The sequence below is a fragment of the Salvelinus alpinus genome, chromosome 23 (assembly GCF_045679555.1).
Source record: "Salvelinus alpinus chromosome 23, SLU_Salpinus.1, whole genome shotgun sequence".
NCBI classification, from domain to species: Eukaryota; Metazoa; Chordata; class Actinopteri; order Salmoniformes; family Salmonidae; genus Salvelinus; species Salvelinus alpinus.
In genome coordinates, this window is record NC_092108.1 from 6,036,224 (window position 1) to 6,057,714 (window position 21,491).

Sequence of the window (21,491 nt, forward strand, 5' to 3'; positions counted from 1 at the left end):
GCATGCTACATGGCAGACCAATCCGAACTCATCTCTCGGCATGTCCAGCCCACTCATTATTTCAGCCAATCATGGCTAGCGGGAAGGTTCCTGTATTTTTTCGTGGCTAAACCAACTAGGCTCATTATTTAACCATTTTATTCGTATTTACAGACGACATACAAGTTTGTTATTAGGGCACATGAAAGTTCAGATGTTCCAGAATGCATTTCTGCCCAAAAATGTATATATATTTTTTTATAAACAAAACCGATCTTGTGAAATATGGAGGCGCAACATACGCCTAGTTTCTTGAAACGGGTCAAACATGTTGTTGTTCTTCTTCTACTTCTCTCTCTCGCTCTTTCCCTCTTTCTCTGTGCTTCTCCTGCTCTCTCTGTCCATCAGAATGAGTGTGACTGTGCCTCAGAGTGTTCCTGTACCTGTTCCACCTGCACCAAGGTGAAAGAGGAATCCCAGGGTCAGCAGCTGGAGAGAGCTCTGGATGGTGGGGAAGTGTGTGTGATCGTGTGTGTGTCTAGATACTCTAATCAACCACTAGTTCTGTAATATTCACCCCATGTCCATCGTCCCTCATCATCAATACGTCAATCAATCAATCAATCAATCAATCTATGTACAAAACTTTTGTATCTTCTCCCAGGTGACGTGGACAACATCACCACGCTGATCCATCACCACGTCCCAGAAGCCAAGCTGATCGAGGCCATCGGCCAGGAGCTGACCTTCCTGCTGCCCAACAAGGGTTTCAAACACCGGGCCTACGCCTCCCTCTTCAGAGAACTGGAGGAAACATTGGGAGACATGGGCCTCAGCAGCTTCGGCATCTCTGACACCTCACTGGAGGAGGTGAGAATGGGGGTAGGGGGAGATAGGACTGGAGAGGAGGGGAATGTGGTAGGGGAGGTGAGACTGGCATCTCTGACACCTCACTGGAGGAGGTGAGAATGGGGGTAGGGGGAGATAGGACTGGAGGGTAGGGGGAGGTAGGACTGGGGAGGAGGGGAGCTGGGATGTGCGCAGTTGCGTCCCCGTTGTGTCTGTCTTAATTTGTAGCCTGTCAGAAAGACCCGATCACTTTATAGAGAGCCATGTGAGTGAGAGGCGCTTCGTATTGCTTAGTACTCAGGGAGAAGGGCACAACTCGGTACTCCAGGCTGCAAAAAGGCATGGATTTTTTTTAGGTTGCATTACGGCCACACAAAGGGGATGCCGCAGTGAAATTCGAGGCATTGTCAAGTGCTTGTCAAATTGTGAATGAGAGAATGATGAAGTGTGTACAGCCTGCGCAAAAAAACAAAGCAGAGCTCATACGTTTCAAGCGACTTTTTACAAATCATCATTAGTCTCATCATGCACCCTTACAATGTATTAAACATCAAAACATATAGCCCAATGTTTATAGAACAACTAAAGTTACATTAATAACTCTAAATTAAGCATACAGGAGGACCTGTTTCTTTGTTAACCGCTCAACACAGAATAGCCGCATGTGCGCTCTTCCTCAAATCGCTTGGAGAAAATATTTATATTTTATTCAGCTTTGTTCAATTGTATTCTTCATACTATAAAATAATATAAAATAATTCCACGGAATTAGAAGGAAATCTTGGGTGCTCAATGAACTAGTGTAGCCCACAGCCATTTGGCATAGCCAGATCAGGCCTAACATAAAGACAACTCAGAGTATGCTATTCTGTTCTTCTGAAATATACTACATTTTCTTCATATCATGATTCTTTAGACTTGTCTAAAATAAATAATGGATTTATTGTGAAGGTGTAGGCTATATTACATGGATTTATTAGACTTTTTAAAATGTAGATCTGTAGGTCTGCATCAGTGGCTTGTAGGCTATGTGTGGAAGCCAGGAGATGCTAAATGTGTTTATGTTAATTAACGGTCAATTACCGTGAGACCGACAGTTATTTGCTTGACAATCACCGGCTGACAAAATTTCATGACCGCCACAGCCCTACTCGGGATCATGGTGAAATTTGGCACACATGGTCAGGGGTACAAGAGTAAGGTGGCCTGTATTCTATTTGAACACATACATTGGGTCCAAATGAATAGCTGATGTTTCTTCCCTCCAGATCTTTCTGAAGGTGACAGCAGATGGGGAAGCAGCAGCCAATACCAAAACTCCAGGTAAATGCCACACTCACTGTCCCTACAGTCTACTCTCTCCAATTTACTTCCTACCTTCTTTTCCAACTTATGAATGTTCCTCTTTTAAGTAGTTTCTGTTGTGTTGTTGTCGATGATGACGTTGTTGTTGTTGTGAAGTCTTATGGTGTTGTGTTGTGAGGTGTTTTGATGTCTTGTGTTGTCTTGTGCTGTGACCTGTGGACCACCCTACCATAGAACAGTGGATGTTGCTCAAGAGAACCAAAAGTAAAGTTGGTGTGGACGAGGGTGAACCTGAAGGTTAGAATCAGCCACTAAGCCTGTCTGTTTTTCACACCAGGCGCTTGCCTAGATATATTTAAATAGTTGGTGCCTTTAGTCTGGCAAGACAAGACTCACAGCATCACTTTGGCTAAGCATATGAATCAGACTAAGCGAGAATACCTTTCCTGTAATCCAAAGCTAATGTTTCAGCACCGCAAGCTAACACAGTTTGAGGAACCCTATGGAACCCTATGCCTAAACCTTAACCTTTGTACCTGCCGGTCAAATATATCCACTTCCTAATGACTATCTTCTCCTACTTTACACAGAGGCTAACGGTCTGAAGCAGGCCAACGGTGGGGGTAACCATGACGACGACAGCAGCGCTGGGAAAGGGTCGAGTCAGGTCAAAGGAGCCAATCTGGTCATGAAGCAGTTTCTGGCCCTGCTGGTCAAGAGGTTTCACCACGCTACCAGATCATACAAAGACTTCCTCGCACAGGTCTTGGACTACAACTAGATAGAGGGATGGAGGGATGGTGGGGGGATGGGATGGAGGAAGGGTGGGATGGAGGGAGGGTGGGATGGGTGGTGGGATGGGTGGTGGGATGGATGGTGGGATGGAGGGATGGAGGGATGGTGGGATGGGTGGTGGGATGGGTGGTGGGATGGATGGTGGGATGGAGGGATGGAGGGATGGTGGGATGGTGGGATGGATGGTGGGATGGAGGGATGGTGGGATGGTGGGATGGTGGGATGGATGGTGGGATGGAGGGAGGGTGGGATGGGTGGTGGGATGGGTGGTGGGATGGGTGGTGGGATGGATGGAGGGATGGTGGGATGGTGGGATGGATGGTGGGATGGAGGGATGGTGGGATGGAGGGATGGTGGGATGGGTGGTGGGATGGATGGTGGGATGGAGGGAGGGTGGGATGGAGGGATGGTGGGATGGGTGGTGGGAGGGATGGATGGAGGGATGGAGGGAGAGACGGTGGGATGGGTGGTGGGAGGGATGGAGGGAGGGTGGGATGGATGGTGGGAGGGATGAGTGGTGGGATGGAGGGGTGGTGGGATGGAGGGATGGAGGGAGGGATAAAAGATAGATGGGAAGGTATTCTGGTCATAAAGCACTTCCTGTCCTTGCTGGTCAAGTGCCTAGGGGTTAGGGGCTAGGGGATGGTTTGGGATTCAGAGTTAGAATATTATACCTGGTCAGGTCACATAGGGTCAGAGAAAAACTGGGATGGTGTCCTTTGAGTAATACTGTGAATGGTTTTGTGTCCCCAGATCGTCCTGCCTGCTAGCTTCGTCCTGATAGCCCTGATCTTCACCATGATTGTGCCTCCGTTTGGAGAGTACCCCGCCCTCACCCTCACTCCCTGGATGTATGGAAAGCAGTTAACTTTCTTCAGGTTAGTCTCTCGCCGTTTGGAGAACAACACAGGCAACTCACCAAGAGAACCCCACACAGGATTTGAATCTCAATGTCTGAATACTCTGATCCTGGCTGGTCCTGATCTCATGGTCTTGGACCAGCCACCTGAAATGTTCTGTGCTTGCGGATACATCACATTATATTAGGTATCTAACCAGTAGGTCATGACCCTGGTCTTCCTGTTCTCATCACATTATATTAGGTATCTAACCAGTAGGTCATGACCCTGGTCTTCCTGTTCTCATCACATTATATTAGGTATCTAACCAGTAGGTCATGACCCTGGTCTTCCTGTTCTCATCACATTATATTAGGTATCTAACCAGTAGGTCATGACCCTGGTCTTCCTGTTCTCATCACATTATATTAGGTATCTAACCAGTAGGTCATGACCCTGTTCTCATCACATTATATTAGGTATCTAACCAGTAGGTCATGACCCTGGTCTTCCTGTTCTCATCACATTATATTAGGTATCTAACCAGTAGGTCATGACCCTGTTCTCATCACATTATATTAGGTATCTAACCAGTAGGTCATGACCCTGGTCTTCCTGTTCTCATCACATTATATTAGGTATCTAACCAGTAGGTCATGACCCTGGTCTTCCTGTTCTCATCACATTATATTAGGTATCTAACCAGTAGGTCATGACCCTGGTCTTCCTGTTCTCATCACATTATATTAGGTATCTAACCAGTAGGTCATGACCCTGTTCTCATCACATTATATTAGGTATCTAACCAGTAGGTCATGACCCTGGTCTTCCTGTTCTCATCACATTATATTAGGTATCTAACCAGTAGGTCATGACCCTGGTCTTCCTGTTCTCATCACATTATATTAGGTATCTAACCAGTAGGTCATGACCCTGGTCTTCCTGTTCTCATCACATTATATTAGGTATCTAACCAGTAGGTCATGACCCTGGTCTTCCTGTTCTCATCACATTATATTAGGTATCTAACCAGTAGGTCATGACCCTGGTCTTCCTGTTCTCATCACATTATATTAGGTATCTAACCAGTAGGTCATGACCCTGGTCTTCCTGTTCTCATCACATTATATTAGGTATCTAACCAGTAGGTCATGACCCTGTTCTCATCACATTATATTAGGTATCTAACCAGTAGGTCATGACCCTGGTCTTCCTGTTCTCATCACATTATATTAGGTATCTAACCAGTAGGTCATGACCCTGGTCTTCCTGTTCTCATCACATTATATTAGGTATCTAACCAGTAGGTCATGACCCTGGTCTTCCTGTTCTCATCACATTATATTAGGTATCTAACCAATAGGTCATGACCCTGGTCTTCCTGTTCTCATCACATTATATTAGGTATCTAACCAGTAGGTCATGACCCTGGTCTTCCTGTTCTCATCACATTATATTAGGTATCTAACCAGTAGGTCATGACCCTGTTCTCATCACATTATATTAGGTATCTAACCAGTAGGTCATGACCCTGGTCTTCCTGTTCTCATCACATTATATTAGGTATCTAACCAGTAGGTCATGACCCTGGTCTTCCTGTTCTCATCACATTATATTAGGTATCTAACCAGTAGGTCATGACCCTGGTCTTCCTGTTCTCATCACATTATATTAGGTATCTAACCAATAGGTCATGACCCTGGTCTTCCTGTTCTCATCACATTATATTAGGTATCTAACCAGTAGGTCATGACCCTGTTCTTCTTCTCTTTCTTCCTCCGGTTCTCAGTAACGAGCGACTGGAGAACTACCAGATGAGACATTTCACCAAGGTGTTGCTGAATCCCCCTGGCCTTGGGACTCGCTGTATGGCAGGAACCCCTCTACAGTGAGTACCAGCCACTCCAGGTTGAAGACTGTGTTCTGACTAGTATTCTGAAATCTACTCTACTCACTGTAAATCACCAAGTTCTCTGCTCACGTATTGTGTGTGTTCCTGTGATGTGTGTGTGTGTGTGTGTGTGTGTGTGTGTGTGTGCTTTGTCCATACAGAAACCTGCCCTGTGAGAATGAGACATTGGGCTGGGAGACACCTGCGGTTTCTTCAATAGCCAATAACATCCTGCAGAGCCCTGAGTGGCACCCGCTAAACCCCTCCCCTTCCTGCCAGTGCAGCACCAATAAGAAGCTGACTATGTTACCCATCTGTCCAATCGGAGCTGGGGGGCTGCCCCCTATGCAGGTCAGTATATTGACTGTTCTCTGTGTCTACTGGAGGTTTCTTATATGTTACAGCAGTAACCTGTCCTCCTGTAACCTGTCCTCCAGTAACCTGTCCTCCAGTAACCTGTCCTCCAGTAACCTGTCCTCCAGTAACCTGTCCTCCTGTAACTGTCCTCCTGTAACTATCATCCTGTAACTGTCATCCTGTAACTGTCCGCCTGTAACCTGTCCTCCTGTAACCTCTCCTCCAGTACCCCTAGCCAGTCCTAATCTCTCCTCCAGTACCCCTAGCCAGTCCAAACCTCTCCTCCAGTACCCCTAGCCAGTCCAAACCTCTCCTCCAGTACCCCCAGCCAGTCCTAACCTCTCCTCCAGTACCCCCAGCCAGTCCTAACCTCTCCTCCAGTACCCCTAGCCAGTCCAAACCTCTCCTCCAGTACCCCCAGCCAGTCCAACCCTCTCCTCCAGTACCCCTAGCCAGTCCTAACCTCTCCTCCAGTACCCCCAGCCAGTCCTAATCTCTCCTCCAGTACCCCTAGCCAGTCCAAACCTCTCCTCCAGTACCCCCAGCCAGTCCAAACCTCTCCTCCAGTACCCCTAGCCAGTCCTAACCTCTCCTCCAGTACCCCTAGCCAGTCCTAACCTCTCCTCCAGTACCCCCAGCCAGTCCTAACCTCTCCTCCAGTACCCCCAGCCAGTCCAAACCTCTCCTCCAGTACCCCTAGCCAGTCCAAACCTCTCCTCCAGTACCCATAGCCAGTCCTAACCTCTCCTCCAGTACCCCTAGGCAGTCCAAACCTCTCCTCCAGTACCCCCAGCCAGTCCTAACCTCTCCTCCAGTACCCCCAGCCAGTCCTAACCTCTCCTCCAGTACCCCTAGGCAGTCCAAACCTCTCCTCCAGTACCCCCAGCCAGTCCAAACCTCTCCTCCAGTACCCCCAGCCAGTCCAAACCTCTCCTCCAGTACCCATAGCCAGTCCAAACCTCTCCTCCAGTACCCCCAGCCAGTCCTAACCTCTCCTCCAGTACCCCCAGCCAGTCCTAACCTCTCCTCCAGTACCCCTAGCCAGTCCAAACCTCTCCTCCAGTACCCCAGCCAGTCCTAACCTCTCCTCCAGTACCCCAGCCAGTCCAAACCTCTCCTCTAGTACCCCTAGCCAGTCCTAACCTCTCCTCTAGTACCCCTAGCCAGTCCAAACCTCTCCTCCAGTACCCCTAGCCAGTCCAAACCTCTCCTCCAGTACCCCTAGCCAGTCCTAACCTCTCCTCCAGTACCCCTAGCCAGTCCTAACCTCTCCTCTAGTACCCCTAGCCAGTCCAAACCTCTCCTCCAGTACCCCTAGCCAGTCCTAACCTCTCCTCCAGTAACCCTAGCCAGTCCTAACCTCTCCTCCAGTACCCCTAGCCAGTCCTAACCTCTCCTCCAGTACCCCCAGCCAGTCCAAACCTCTCCTCCAGTACCCCTAGCCAGTCCTAACCTCTCCTCCAGTACCCCTAGCCAGTCCTAACCTCTCCTCCAGTACCCCTAGCCAGTCCTAACCTCTCCTCCAGTACCCCTAGCCAGTCCTAACCTCTCCTCCAGTACCCCTAGCCAGTCCAAACCTCTCCTCCAGTACCCCTAGCCAGTCCTAACCTCTCCTCCAGTACCCCCAGCCAGTCCAAACCTCTCCTCCAGTACCCCTAGCCAGTCCAAACCTCTCCTCCAGTACCCCTAGCCAGTCCAAACCTCTCCTCCAGTACCCCCAGCCAGTCCAAACCTCTCCTCCAGTACCCCTAGCCAGTCCAAACCTCTCCTCCAGTACCCCCAGCCAGTCCAAACCTCTCCTCCAGTACCCCTAGCCAGTCCAAACCTCTCCTCCAGTAACCCTAGCCAGTCCAAACCTCTCCTCCAGTAACCCTAGCCAGTCCTAACCTCTCCTCCAGTACCCCCAGCCAGTCCAAACCTCTCCTCCAGTACCCCTAGCCAGTCCAAACCTCTCCTCCAGTAACCCTAGCCAGTCCAAACCTCTCCTCCAGTACCCCTAGCCAGTCCAACCCTCTCCTCCAGTAACCCTAGCCAGTCCTAACCTCTCCTCCAGTAACCCTAGCCAGTCCAACCCTCTCCTCCAGTACCCCTAGCCAGTCCAACCCTCTCCTCCAGTAACCCTAGCCAGTCCAAATCTCTCCTCCAGTACCCCCAGCCAGTCCAAACCTCTCCTCCAGTACCCCTAGCCAGTCCAACCCTCTCCTCCAGTACCCCTAGCCAGTCCAAACCTCTCCTCCAGTACCCCCAGCCAGTCCTAACCTCTCCTCCAGTACCCCTAGCCAGTCCTAACCTCTCCTCCAGTACCCCAGCCAGTCCTAACCTCTCCTCCAGTACCCCTAGCCAGTCCTAACCTCTCCTCCAGTACCCCTAGCCAGTCCAAACCTCTCCTCCAGTACCCCCAGCCAGTCCTAACCTCTCCTCTAGTACCCCTAGCCAGTCCTAACCTCTCCTCCAGTACCCCCAGCCAGTCCAAACCTCTCCTCCAGTACCCCTAGCCAGTCCTAACCTCTCCTCCAGTACCCCTAGCCAGTCCAAACCTCTCCTCCAGTACCCCCAGCCAGTCCAAACCTCTCCTCCAGTACCCCCAGCCAGTCCAAACCTCTTCTCTAGTACCCCCAGCCAGTCCCAACCTCTCCTCCAGTACCCCTAGCCAGTCCCAACCTTTCCTCCAGTACCCCCAGCCAGTCCAAACCTCTCCTCCAGTACCCCCAGCCAGTCCAAACCTCTCCTCCAGTACCCCTAGCCAGTCCTAACCTCTCCTCCAGTACCCCTAGCCAGTCCAAACCTCTCCTCCAGTACCCCCAGCCAGTCCAAACCTCTCCTCCAGTACCCCCAGCCAGTCCAAACCTCTTCTCTAGTACCCCCAGCCAGTCCCAACCTCTCCTCCAGTACCCCTAGCCAGTCCCAACCTCTCCTCCAGTACCCCCAGCCAGTCCTAACCTCTCCTCCAGTACCCCTAGCCAGTCCTAACCTCTCCTCCAGTACCCCTAGCCAGTCCAAACCTCTCCTCCAGTACCCCTAGCCAGTCCTAACCTCTCCTCCAGTACCCCTAGCCAGTCCTAATCTCTCCTCCAGTACCCCCAGCCAGTCCAAACCTCTCCTCCAGTACCCCTAGCCAGTCCTAACCTCTCCTCCAGTACCCCCAGCCAGTCCTAACCTCTCCTCCAGTACCCCCAGCCAGTCCAAACCTCTCCTCCAGTACCCCCAGCCAGTCCTAACCTCTCCTCTAGTACCCCTAGCCAGTCCTAACCTCTCCTCCAGTACCCCTAGGCAGTCCTAACCTCTCCTCCAGTACCCCTAGCCAGTCTAAACCTCTTCTCCAGTACCCCTAGGCAGTCCAAACCTCTCCTCCAGTACCCCTAGCCAGTCCAAACCTCTCCTCCAGTACCCCTAGCCAGTCCAACCCTCTCCTCCAGTACCCCCAGCCAGTCCAAACCTCTCCTCCAGTACCCCTAGCCAGTCCTAACCTCTCCTCCAGTACCCCCAGCCAGTCCAAATCTCTCCTCCAGTACCCCTAGCCAGTCCAAACCTCTCCTCCAGTACCCCTAGCCAGTCCTAACCTCTCCTCTAGTAACCCTAGCCAGTCCAAACCTCTCCTCCAGTACCCCCAGCCAGTCCTAACCTCTCCTCCAGTACCCCTAGCCAGTCCAAACCTCTCCTCCAGTACCCCTAGCCAGTCCTAACCTCTCCTCCAGTACCCCCAGCCAGTCCTAACCTCTCCTCCAGTACCCCTAGCCAGTCCAAACCTCTCCTCCAGTACCCCTAGCCAGTCCTAACCTCTCCTCCAGTAACCCTAGCCAGTCCAAACCTCTCCTCCAGTAACCCTAGCCAGTCCTAACCTCTCCTCCAGTACCCCTAGCCAGTCCAAACCTCTCTTCCAGTACCAAACACTGTTGTTTTTCTGATATTGTGTTATCAAGCTGTTTTAATGTATCCAATGTGATGGTATACGTTATGTGTGATGTCTTTACAGAGGAAAGAGGCTACGGGAGATATACTACTGGACTTGACTGATAGAAACATTACAGACTACCTGGTTAAAACCTACCCCAGCCTCATCAGACAAAGGTAAGGGGTCCGTACACCACCAGCTGAGATCATCGTCATAGACGTGTGTTATATGTATCAGACAGGTGTGGTAGAGTTAGAGTCATCCATGTCAAACAGCAGAGGTCATCTGTGTTATATGTTCATCTGTTACAGTTGTGGTGACGTTGTATTGATTAATGTGACGACTGCTGCTCATCGAATGATTAACGGTTTATAATTATGTGATTAAATGAATCAGGTAATTATTAACTCCTTAACCGGGGGGCACCATGGGAAAGTTTGGTTTTATTGAGTTTCTATTTCCCAAATGAACTCAAAGAATATCAGAATATCGAATTTTACAACAGTCGCTAATTAATAAATTTTCTCTACAGTCTCATTCTGAACGTCGCATAATCCAGGAATCTGCACAAACCCGAGTCTCACCAAATAAGCTGATTATTTATTTACTAACAAGCTAAAATTATAATATAAGACACAAACACACAGTCTGGGCTATTGATTAGAACTTAGTAGGATGAACAGGTCCCTAGCGGACCAACACAATATGACACGTGTTACAAAAATGGGGATTTCAAAAGAGAGAGAAAGAGAGAGTACACGAGAGAAAAACACACTTGGGTGCATTTGTCAGCTATGCTTATTTTAACCCTAACCTTGCCCCGAACTGCCGCTCTTATGGGTCAGAATACAATGATGTAATTACGTGTTGAAGGTCTCCGACGGGGTGTCTCTGCGTGGAACGGATTCCGACTTCTCTGATGACGGTCCGTCTTCGGTTACCGTGTGTAACTCTCTCTGTTTCTCCTCACGATGTCAGTGTCCTTTCTCTTAGTGGTCTGTTTCCTCGCCCTGAAAAGGGGCTTTCGGAGGAGGGCTAATCAGCCGTGTGGAAGGTTCCAGAGTGGGAAGGAAAACAGTGTAGACACACGATTCCTTGGAGAGTGGTGACCGGGTGGATCCTGCTTGAATTCACCCCCTTTTAGATACAGCTACTCGTCCGTAGCATAGGTTGTTAAAAGGTTCCTTTTGTCTTCTTCAACCTCGTGTTGCGTTTTGGGTTTGCTGATCACTCAGACCTTGGCTGCAGCTCAGGGTCACTTAGTCTAATGTGTACATTTTTAACTCACATGTTTTTTACCCTCGGGTCAGAAATGGGCGTTTCTACCTTTAGGGCAAGTTCTCTGGGCGTAACTAGTTACGAAGGCTGGAGGTCTGGATTTTACTCAGATCCAATTTATACAACTAACTTCACATTTCATCTTTACAAAAAAATTCTCTTTGATCTGGAAATGTTCTACACAACGTACAGTATGCAAACATAAAGTACATATTAGGAAAACTCTTAAAGTTACAATGTTTTCGTTATAATGTCGTCCTTTAACTTTTAATAACATAACAAAAACGACGTTCATTTTCAAATTCCATCAATCTTCATTACCACCATTGTGGCTGACGAAACCTAATGTCCCAAAGTCCATTTATTGCATGTTAATGTTCTGAGGATGGTTCTCCATACTGAGAGGACAATGGAATTTTGTCTGTGGCCTTGAGATTTACAATGGGCGTGAGGTGTCATAAAATCCCCCCATCTCCATACCTCTCGATCTCTTCCCCTCTAGTGGGTGTGAGAGATCTCTGTGTAGGATTGTGGTCCATTGAAAGCTGACACGAGCAGGCCAGTCATGACACTGTCATCCATGTCAAACAGCAGAAGTCATCTGATGATATGTTAATCTGTAAGTCATTTTATTATTTTGTTTTCCATTTCCAGTTTGAAGAGCAAATACTGGGTGAATGAACAAAGGTATGTTTTTATTTATTTTCTAAACATACCTCATAGCAAACTAAATATCAGTTTTAGTTTAGCTTATTTTCATACACTGTTTCACCCTCTAGTAGAAATGATGATTCTTGTCTCAGGGGATTTTGTGTAATATGTCTGGATCCTCTTCAGGTCTGGAGAGTTGTCTGTTGGAGGGTTGTCTATTGGAGGGTTGTCTGTTGGAGGGTTGTCTGTCGGAGGGTTGTCTGTTGGAGGGTTGTCTGTTGGAGGGGTTGTCTGTTGGAGGGTTGTCTGTTGGATGGTTGTCTGTTGGATGGTTGTCTGTTGGAGGCCTGTCTGTTGGAAGCTTGTCTGTTGGAGGGTTGTCTGTCGGAGGGTTGTCTGTCGGAGGGTTGTCTGTTGGAGGGTTGTCTGTTGGAGGGTTGTCTGTTGGAGGGTTGTCTGTCGGAGGGTTGTCTGTTGGAGGGTTGTCTGTTGGAGGGTTGTCTGTTGGAGGGTCTGTCTGTTGGAGGGTCTGTCTGTTGGAGGCCTGTCAGTTGGAGGGTTGTCTGTTGGAGGGTCTGTCTGTTGGAGGGTTGTCTGTTGGAGGGTTGTCTGTTGGAGGGTTGTCTGTTGGAAGCTTGTCTGTTGGAGGGTTGTCTGTTGGAGGGTCTGTCTGTTGGAGGGTCTGTCTGTTGGAGGGTCTGTCTGTTGGAGGCCTGTCTGTTGGAGGGTTGTCTGTTGGAGGGTTGTCTGTTGGAGGGTTGTCTGTTGGAGGGTTGTCTGTTGGAGGGTTGTCTGTTGGAGGGTCTGTCTGTTGGAGGGTCTGTCTGTTGGAGGCCTGTCTGTTGGAGGGTTGTCTGTTGGAGGCCTGTCTGTTGGAGGGGTTGTCTGTTGGAGGGGTTGTCTGTTGGAGGGGTTGTCTGTTGGAGGCCTGTCTGTTGGAGGGTCTGTCTGTTGGAGGGTCTGTCTGTTGGAGGCCTGTCTGTTGGAGGGTTGTCTGTTGGAGGGTCTGTCTGTTGGAGGCCTGTCTGTTGGAGGGTTGTCTGTTGGAGGGTCTGTCTGTTGGAGGCCTGTCTGTTGGAGGGCCTGTCTGTTGGAGGGTTGTGTGTATGACTGTGTTGTTGGTCCACAGGTTTAGAGGTCTGTCTGTTGGAGGAGTTGTCTGTTGGAGGGGTTGTCTGTAGGAGGGTTGTGTGTATGACTGTGTTGTTGGTCCTCAGGTATGGAGGCCTGTCTGTTGGAGGTCAGCTGCCCATACTGGAAGTCAGCCCTAAACAGATCCAGGATACCCTCTCTCAACTGATGAAGATGCTCAACGTTACTGGGGTACTGATCACTACATACCTGGCCTAGTGGGTCAGGGCTTTGGAGCACAGGAGGCTGGTGGCACCTTCATTGGGGAGGAAGGGCTCATAGTAATGTCTGGAGTGGAATTAAAGGAATGGTATCAAACACATCTTCCATTCCATTCACTCCATTCCAGACATTATTATGAGCTGTCCTCCCTTTCACCCACCTCCTGGGCTCTGGAGTGATGGAGCGTGCATCAGTAGTAGTAGTGGTAGGAATTAAGTGAGTGTGATTAACAGTTGGCTCAGTTACATAATATTGTTTTATAATTCCGACAGGGTCCCTACACAAAGCTATCGCTGCAGGAGATTGGACCTTTCCTCAGATACATGGAAAGTGAATACAATGTCAAAGTAAGTTAGTTACTGGCTGTCATATACCTCTGAATCACAGTATGATATTATCATGTTACCTGAGACATTATATTGAAAAACAGTACACTGATATTATTTTTATTGAAATGTTTTATTTGTATTTGTTTTGTTATGTACACTACTGTTCAAAAGTTTGGGGTCACTTAGAAATGTCATTGTTTTTGAAAGAGAAGCACATTGTTTGTCTAATAAAATAATATCAAATTGATCAGAAATACAGTGTAGATATTGTTAGGGTTTTGCGGGTACTATTTAATGAAGCTGCCAGTTGAGGACTTGTAAGGTGCCTGTTTCTCAAACTATACACTCTAATGTACTTGTCCTCTTGCCCAGTTGTGCACCGGGGCCTCCCACTCCTCTTTCTATTCTGGTTAGAGCCAGTTTGCGCTGTTCTGTGAAGGGAGTAGTACACAGCGTTGTTCGAGATTTTCAGTTTCTTGGCAATTTCTCGCATGGAATAGCCTTCATTTCTCAGAACAAGAATAGACTGACGAGTTTCAGAAGAAAGTTATTTGTTTCTGGCCATTTTGAGAGTGTAATCGAACCCACAAATGCTTATGCTCCAGATACTCAACTAGTCTAAAGAAGGCCAGTTTTATTGCTTCTTTAATCAGAACAACAGTTTTCAGCTGTGCTAACATAATTGCAAAAGGGTTTTCTAATGATCAATTAGCCTTTTAAAATGATAAACTTGGATTAGCTAACACAACGTGCCATTGGAACACAGGAGTGATGGTTGCTGATAATGGGCCTCTGTACACCAATGTAGATATTCCATAAAAAATCTGCTGTTTCCAGCTACAATAGTCATTTATAACATTAACAATGTCTACACTGTATTTCTGATCAATTTGATGTTATTTTAATGGCCAAAAAAAAAGAAGGCTTTTCTTTCAAAAACAAGGACATTTCTAAGTGACCCCAAACTTTTGAATGGTAGTGTATATGACTCCATATTTCAGAATTTAACAAAAAAAACATCATAAATTGAACATGCCTCTAATCCCATCCAGGTCTTTTTTTTTTATACAAAATTTGTTGTATATTGAACGCACCTCTGCTCCCCAAACCAGGTCTGGTACAACAACAAAGGCTGGCACGCCATGGTGTCCTTCATGAATGTGGCCAACAACGCCATTCTGAGGGCCCACCTGCCTCGTAACGTTGACCCCATGCAGTACGGCATCACAGCCATCAACCACCCCCTCAACCTCACCAAGGAACAGCTGTCTGAAGTCACTGTGTAAGTTACACTGGGTCCCTCTTTTTAAAACAATACAGGAACTAATCACAGGCTTGTGCCGATTCAACGCTACGTTCTTCATCCCTTCAGGGGTCATGAACAGGATTTTTCCAGTTCATACATCGTGTCTTTTAGGGGCGGCAGGTAGCCTGGCGGGTAGGAACGTTGGGCCAGTAACCAAAAGGTTGCTGGATCGAATCCCCGAGCTGACAAGGTACAAGTCTGCCCCTGAGCAAGGCAATTAACCCCACTGCTCCTCGGGCGCCAATGATGTGGATGTCGATTAAGGCAGCCTCCACCTCGCCTCTCTTATTCAGAGAGGTTGGGTTAAATGCGGAAGACACATTTCAGTTGAATACTTTCAGTTGTACAACTAACTAGGCATCCCCTTTCCCCTATAGCTTGTGGGCTTTGTGTTGAATATGTTGAAAATGTCTGTAAGTCATCTCCTCTCCCAGGTTATCTTCCTTCTACTATGTGTCTGTCTCTCTGTGTCCCTGTCTGTCACCTAGGGTGACCATCTCTCTGTTATCTAACCTGTCTCTCTCTCCTCTTGAAGACATCAGTAGACCCGGTGACAGCTATCTGTTATCTAACCTGTCTCTCTCTCCTCTCCCAGGTTGAAGACATCAGTAGACGCAGTGACAGCTATCTGTGTGATCTTTGCCATGTCCTTCATCCCAGCCTCGTTTGTCCTCTACCTGATCCAGGAGAGAGTAACCAAGGCTAAACACCTCCAGTTCGTCAGCGGGGTCAGCCCCCTTGTCTACTGGTTAGCCAACTTCTTCTGGGATATGGTACGTCTTTTAATCAATCAATAAACTGTTATTTATGAAGCCCTTTTTTATATCGTTATTTGTGACAAAAGTGCTTTACAGTAACCTGAACTAGACCCACAAAAGAGTAAGTCACAGTTACAGGAAGAAACCTGGAGAGGAACTAGACTCTTATGTAGCATGTTGTTCTCTCATGTTTCTAGAGCATGGAATTCAAATCAAATTTTTTGTCACATGTGCTGAATAGATCAGGTACCTTACCGTGAAATGCTGAATACATCAGGTGTGGACCTTACAGTGAAATGCTGAATACAACAGGTGTAGACCTTACCGTGAAATGCTGAATACAACAGGTGTAGACCTTACCGTGAAATGCTGAATACAACAGGTGTAGACCTTACCGTGAAATGCTGAATACATCAGGTGTGGACCTTACAGTGAAATGCTGAATACAACAGGTGTGGACCTTACAGTGAAATGCTGAATACATCAGGTGTGGACCTTACAGTGAAATGCTGAATACATCAGGTGTAGACCTTACAGTGAAATGCTGAATACATCAGGTGTGGACCTTACCGTGAAATGCTTACTTACAAGTCCTTAATCAACAATGTAGTTTTAAGAAAATAGAGTCAAGAAAATATTTACTAAATGAAGTAAAAAATAAATACAATAAAAATAACACAATAAAATAATAATAATGAGGCTATATACAGGGGGTACCGGTACCGAGTCAATGTGCGGGGGTACAGGTTAGTCGAGGTCATTTGTACATGTAAGTAGGGGTGAAGTGACTGCATAGATAATAAACAGAGAGTAGCAGCAGTGTAAAAACAAGGGGGGAGGGGTGTCAATGCAAATAGTTCGGGTGGCTATTTGAATAATTGTTCAGCAGTCTTATGGCTTGGGGGTAGAAGCTGTTAAGGAACGCTTGCCGTGCGGTAGCAGAGAGAATAGTCTATGACTTGGGTGACTGGAGTCTTTGACAATATTTTCAACCTTCATCTGACACCGCCTAGTATATACTGTAGGTCCTGGATGTCAGGAAGTTTTGCCCCAGTGTAGTACTGGGCAGTACGCACTACCCTCTGTAGCGCCTTACTGTCGGATGCCGAACAGTTGCCATACCAGGCGGTGATGCAACCAGTCACGATGCTCTTGATGGTGCAGCTGTATCACCTTTTGAGGATCTGGGGACCCATGCCAAATCTTTTCAGTCTCCTGAGGGGGAAAAGGCATTGTCGTGCCCTCTTCACAACTTTCTTGGTGTGCTTGGACTATGTTAGTTTGTTGGTGATGTGGACTCAAAGGAACTTGAAGCTCCCAACCTGCTCCACTACAGTCCCATTGATGTGAATGGGTGTGTGCTCGGTCCTCTTTTCCTGTAGTCCACAATCATCTCCTTTGTCTTGGTCACATTGAGGGAGAAGTTGCTGTCCTGGCACCACACTGCCAGGTCTCTGACCTCCTCCCTATAGGCCGTCTCATTGTTGTCGGTGATCAGTCCTTCCACCGTTGTGTTGTCAGCAAACTTAATGATGGTGTTGGAGTCGTGCTTGGCCACGCAGTCGTGGGTGAACAGGGAGTACAGGAGGGGACTAAGCATGCACCCCTGAGGGGTCCCCGTGTTAAGGATCAGCGTGGCAGACGTGTTGTTGCCGTCTCTTACCACCTGGGGGCGGCCCATCAGGAAGTCCAGGATTCAGATGCAGAGGTAGGTGTTTAGTCCCAGGGTTCGTAGCTTAGTGATGAGATTTGAGGGCACTATGGTGTTGAACGCTGAGCTGTAGTCAATGAATACCATTCTCACATAAGTGTTCCTTTTTTCCAGGTGGGAAAGGGCAGTGTGGAGTGCGAATGAGATTGCATCATCTGTGGATCTGTTGGGGCGGTATGCAAATTGGAGTGGGTCTAGGGTTTCTGGGATGATGGTGTTGATGTGAACCATCACCAGCCTTTCAAAGCACTTCATGGCTACAGACGTGAGTGCTACGGGGTGGTTGTCATTTAGGCAGGTTACCTTCGCTTTATTGGACAAAGGGACTATGGTGGTTTGCTTGAAACATGTAGGTATTACAGACTCAGTCAGGGAGAGGTTGAAAATGTCTGCTCTGAGTACAAATCCTGGTAATCCGTCATTCACGGCCTTGTGAATGTTGACCTGTTTAACTTCTTCTGGGCAGGTGGGACGGTAGCGTTTCACCTGGCCAACATCCGGTGAAATGGCAGAGCGCGAAATTCAAACTACAGTATTATAAATATTTAACTTTCATAAAATCACAAGTGTAATACATCAAAATAAAGCTTAACTTCTTGTTAATCCAGCTGCCGTGTCAGATTTCAAAAAGGCTTTATGGCGAAAGCAAACCATGCAATTATCTGAGGACAGCATCCCGCATACAAACACATGAAAAAAATATTTCAACCAGGCAGGTGCGACACGAAAGTCAGAAATAGCGATATAAAAAATGCCTTACCTTTGATGATCTTCTTCTGTTAGCACTCCAAAAGGTCCCAGTTACATCACAAATAGTCCTTTTGTTCGATAATGTCCTTCTTTATATCCATAAAAACTCAGTTTACCTGGCGCGCTTCAGTCAATAATATTACAAAATGAATCCCAAACGTTACTAATAAACTTTTCCAAACAAGTCAAACAACGTTTATAATCAAACCCGAGGTACCCTAATACGTAAATAAACTATACAATTTAAGACGGAGAATCGTTATTGTCTTTACTGGAAAAAAATACCAAAGATCGCGCTCTCTTCCACGTGCTTGGAAACACTACAGCCAAAATGGGAGCCACCTAGAAAAACTTCCATTTAAGGCTCATTTTTGCAAAAACCAGCCTGAAACTCTTTATAAAGACTGTTTACATCGTGTGGAAGCCCTAGGAACTGCAATCTGAGAGGATCTGGCCTTATAATAAAAGTGATAGTCATTGAAAATAGGGGTAGGCTGATTTTATTTTGTCCTCAGGGTTTCGACTGCCATATCAGTTCTGTTATACTCAGACATAATTTTAACAGTTTTAGAAACTTTAGAGTGTTTTCTATCCAAATATACCAATTATATGCATATCCTAGCTTCTGGGCCTGAGTAACAGGCAGTTTACTTTGGGCACGCTTTTCATCCGGATGTCAAAATACTGCCCCCTACCCAAGCGAGGTTAAAGGTCTTGCTCACATTGGCTACGGAAAGCGTGATCACACAGTCGTCCGGAACAGCTGGTGCTCTCATGCATACTTCAGTGTTGCTTGCCTCGAAGAGAGCATAAAAAGCATTTAGCCCGTCTGGTAGGCTCGCGGATACAGTGCAATGAAATGCTTGCTTGCCAACTGTATTGAATATATTGAATTGTGCCTTTTGTGATAGATGTACCAAATTGTACGTACAGCTGGGCCCTGGGGCAAGTCTGAATAACTATTTTTTAGGTATAAAGCCATCACAGTTTCGCCCTACCTCTGGCGGCCATTCAAATTGGAATCTGATTGACATGGACGTGTCAGTGACTTGTTTCACTCGGATTTCATCAATTGAAATGTTTTCCATATTTTCCATCTCCGGTCTCTCCAGATGAACTACTCTCTCAGTACAGCCATGGTGGTGGGGATCTTTGTGGTCTTCGACAAGAAGTGTTACACCTCACCCACCAACCTGCCAGCCCTCGTTCTCCTGCTCTTCTTGTATGGGTGAGTACTAGGCATATGATTTGGGAAGCTTGTGTGTACTGCTTATGAAGACTTTATGAATGCTGTATAAAGCCTTTGTAAGGTGTTGTTTGCTTTAGGTGGGACCACTCCGATGCTCTGCTTTTTAGCCCCTTTTTCTCCCCAATTTCGTGGTATCCAATTGTTAGTAGTTACTGTCTTGTCTCATCGCTACAACTCCCGTACGGGCTCGGGAGAGACGAAGGTCGAGAGCCATGCGTCCTCCGAAACACAACCCAACATAGCGCGCATCCAACCCGGAAGCCAGCCGCACCAATGTGTCGGAGGAAACACCGTACACCTAGCGACCTGGTCAGCATGCACTGCTCCCGGCTCGCCACAGGAGTCGCTAGTGCGCGATGAGACAAGGATATCCCTACCGGCCAAACCCTCCCTAACCCGGACGACGCTAGGCCAATTGTGCGTCGCCCCATGGACCTCCCGGTCGCGGCCGGTTGCGACAGAGCCTGGGCTCGAACCCAGAGTCTCTGGTGGCACAGATTAGACCACTGCGCCACCCGGGAGGCCCCAAATCCCCTTTTGATGTCCTAAATCTCTCTCTCTGTGTCTCTCTCTGTGTGTCTCTCTCTCTCTCTGTCTCTCTCTCACCCGCTCTCTCTCTTCCCTCTCTCTCTCTAGGTGGTCAGTAACCCCCATGATGTACCCCATGTCATACATCTTTAACATCCCCAGTACAGCCTACGTCTCTCTGTCCTGCATCAACCTGTTCATCGGCATCAACAGCAGCGCCCTCACCTTCATATTGGAACTGTTTGAGAACAACCGGGTGAGGATGGGGGAGAGAGGGAGGGAGGGAGAGGCAGATTGTGTATGAGAGAGAAAGAGAGAGGGAGCGAGTCATGTTTAATTGTTGTTGTTTATTGTTTTGTTGTTTATTGTATTGTTGTAGGTGTTTATTGTATTGTTGTTTTTTTGTTTATTGTGTTTACTGTATTGTTGTTGTTGTGTTGATGTTGTTCTTGTTTGTTGTGTTGTTGTTGTTTACTGTATTCTTGTTGTTTATTGTGTTGTTTGTTGTGTTGTTGTTGTTGTATATTGTGTTGTTTTTGTTGTGTTGCTGTTGTTGTTGTTTATTGCATTGTTGTTTTTTATTGTGGTGTTTGTTGTGTTGATGTTGTTGTTTGTGTTGTTGTTTATTGTGTTGATGTTGTTGTTATTGTGTTGTTGTTTACTTTATTGTTGTTGTTTATTGTGTTTTTGTTTGTGTTGTTGTTGTTTATTGTGTTGTTGTTTGTTGTGTTGCTGTTGATGTTGTTTATTGTGTGGTTTATTGTGTTGTCATTGTTGTTTATTGTGTTGTTATTTGTTGTGTTGATGTTGTTGTTGTTTATTGTGTTGTTGTTTATGTTATTGTTGTTGTTTATTGTATTGTTGTTGTTTATTGTGTTGTTATTTGTTGTGTTGTCGTTGTTTATTTTGTTGTTATTTGTTGTGTTGATGTTGTTGTTGTTTATTGTGTTGATGTTTATTGTGTTGTTTGTTATGTTGTTGTTGTTTATTGTGTGGTTGTTGTTTATTGTGTTGATGTTTATTGTGTTGTTTGTTATGTTGTTGTTGTTATTGTGTTGTTGTTTATTGTATTGATGTTGTGCTCCCCAGGCCTTGTTAGAGTTCAATGAGTGGCTGAAGAAAGGCCTCCTGGTGTTCCCTCACTTCTGTCTGGGCCGGGGGCTGATTGACATGGCTATGAACCAGGCGGTGACTGATGTCTATGCACACTTTGGTGAGCACAACATAGCTAGTGTTGTATCTCTATGGCACACAACACTTCTACACTCATCTCTTCTCTAAACCTCCAGCCTACAACACTCCCACACTCATCTATTCTCTAAACCTCCTCCAGCCTACAACACTTCCACACTCATCTCTTCTCTAAACCTCCAGCCTACAACATTCCACACTCATCTCTTCTCTAAACCTCCTCCTCCAGCCAATTCATTCGGGCCCGTCTCTAGCCTGGTAACCAGATGTGTTAGTGCTTTAGCACAAACTCTTCTGAGGATCAAGGCCTGGTACATTGTCCCATGTTGTGTTTCAGGTGAGGACCGTGCCATGGATCCGTTCAAATGGGACTTTTTAGGGAAGAACCTGGTCTTCATGGCTATAGAAGGATGTGTCTATTTCCTCTTCACTATCCTCATACAGTACCGCTTCTTCCTCGACCACTGGTGAGGAACTAGC

At 47.1% G+C, this 21,491-nt stretch overlaps 1 protein-coding gene across 2 annotated transcripts in view; it reads left to right on the forward strand.

Moving 5' to 3' along the window:
* LOC139550116 (retinal-specific phospholipid-transporting ATPase ABCA4-like) overlaps positions 1 to 21,491 on the forward strand; it is a 104,348-nt gene that overhangs the window by 67,910 nt on the left and 14,947 nt on the right. Inside the window, exons 25-42 of one of the 2 annotated variants that reach the window (XM_071360758.1) lie at positions 388 to 487; positions 644 to 849; positions 2,097 to 2,151; positions 2,368 to 2,418; positions 2,724 to 2,896; positions 3,682 to 3,806; positions 5,557 to 5,655; positions 5,820 to 6,009; positions 9,989 to 10,083; positions 11,840 to 11,872; positions 13,054 to 13,159; positions 13,462 to 13,536; positions 14,631 to 14,800; positions 15,420 to 15,597; positions 19,156 to 19,271; positions 19,929 to 20,076; positions 20,910 to 21,033; positions 21,349 to 21,478. In XM_071360758.1, the coding sequence (XP_071216859.1) occupies positions 388 to 487; positions 644 to 849; positions 2,097 to 2,151; positions 2,368 to 2,418; positions 2,724 to 2,896; positions 3,682 to 3,806; positions 5,557 to 5,655; positions 5,820 to 6,009; positions 9,989 to 10,083; positions 11,840 to 11,872; positions 13,054 to 13,159; positions 13,462 to 13,536; positions 14,631 to 14,800; positions 15,420 to 15,597; positions 19,156 to 19,271; positions 19,929 to 20,076; positions 20,910 to 21,033; positions 21,349 to 21,478 (2,174 nt within the window). Of the gene's footprint in view, positions 1 to 387; positions 488 to 643; positions 850 to 2,096; positions 2,152 to 2,367; positions 2,431 to 2,723; positions 2,897 to 3,681; positions 3,807 to 5,556; positions 5,656 to 5,819; positions 6,010 to 9,988; positions 10,084 to 11,839; positions 11,873 to 13,053; positions 13,160 to 13,461; positions 13,537 to 14,630; positions 14,801 to 15,419; positions 15,598 to 19,155; positions 19,272 to 19,928; positions 20,077 to 20,909; positions 21,034 to 21,348; positions 21,479 to 21,491 lie in introns of both variants that reach the window. The other variant, XM_071360757.1, reaches the window with a different exon arrangement.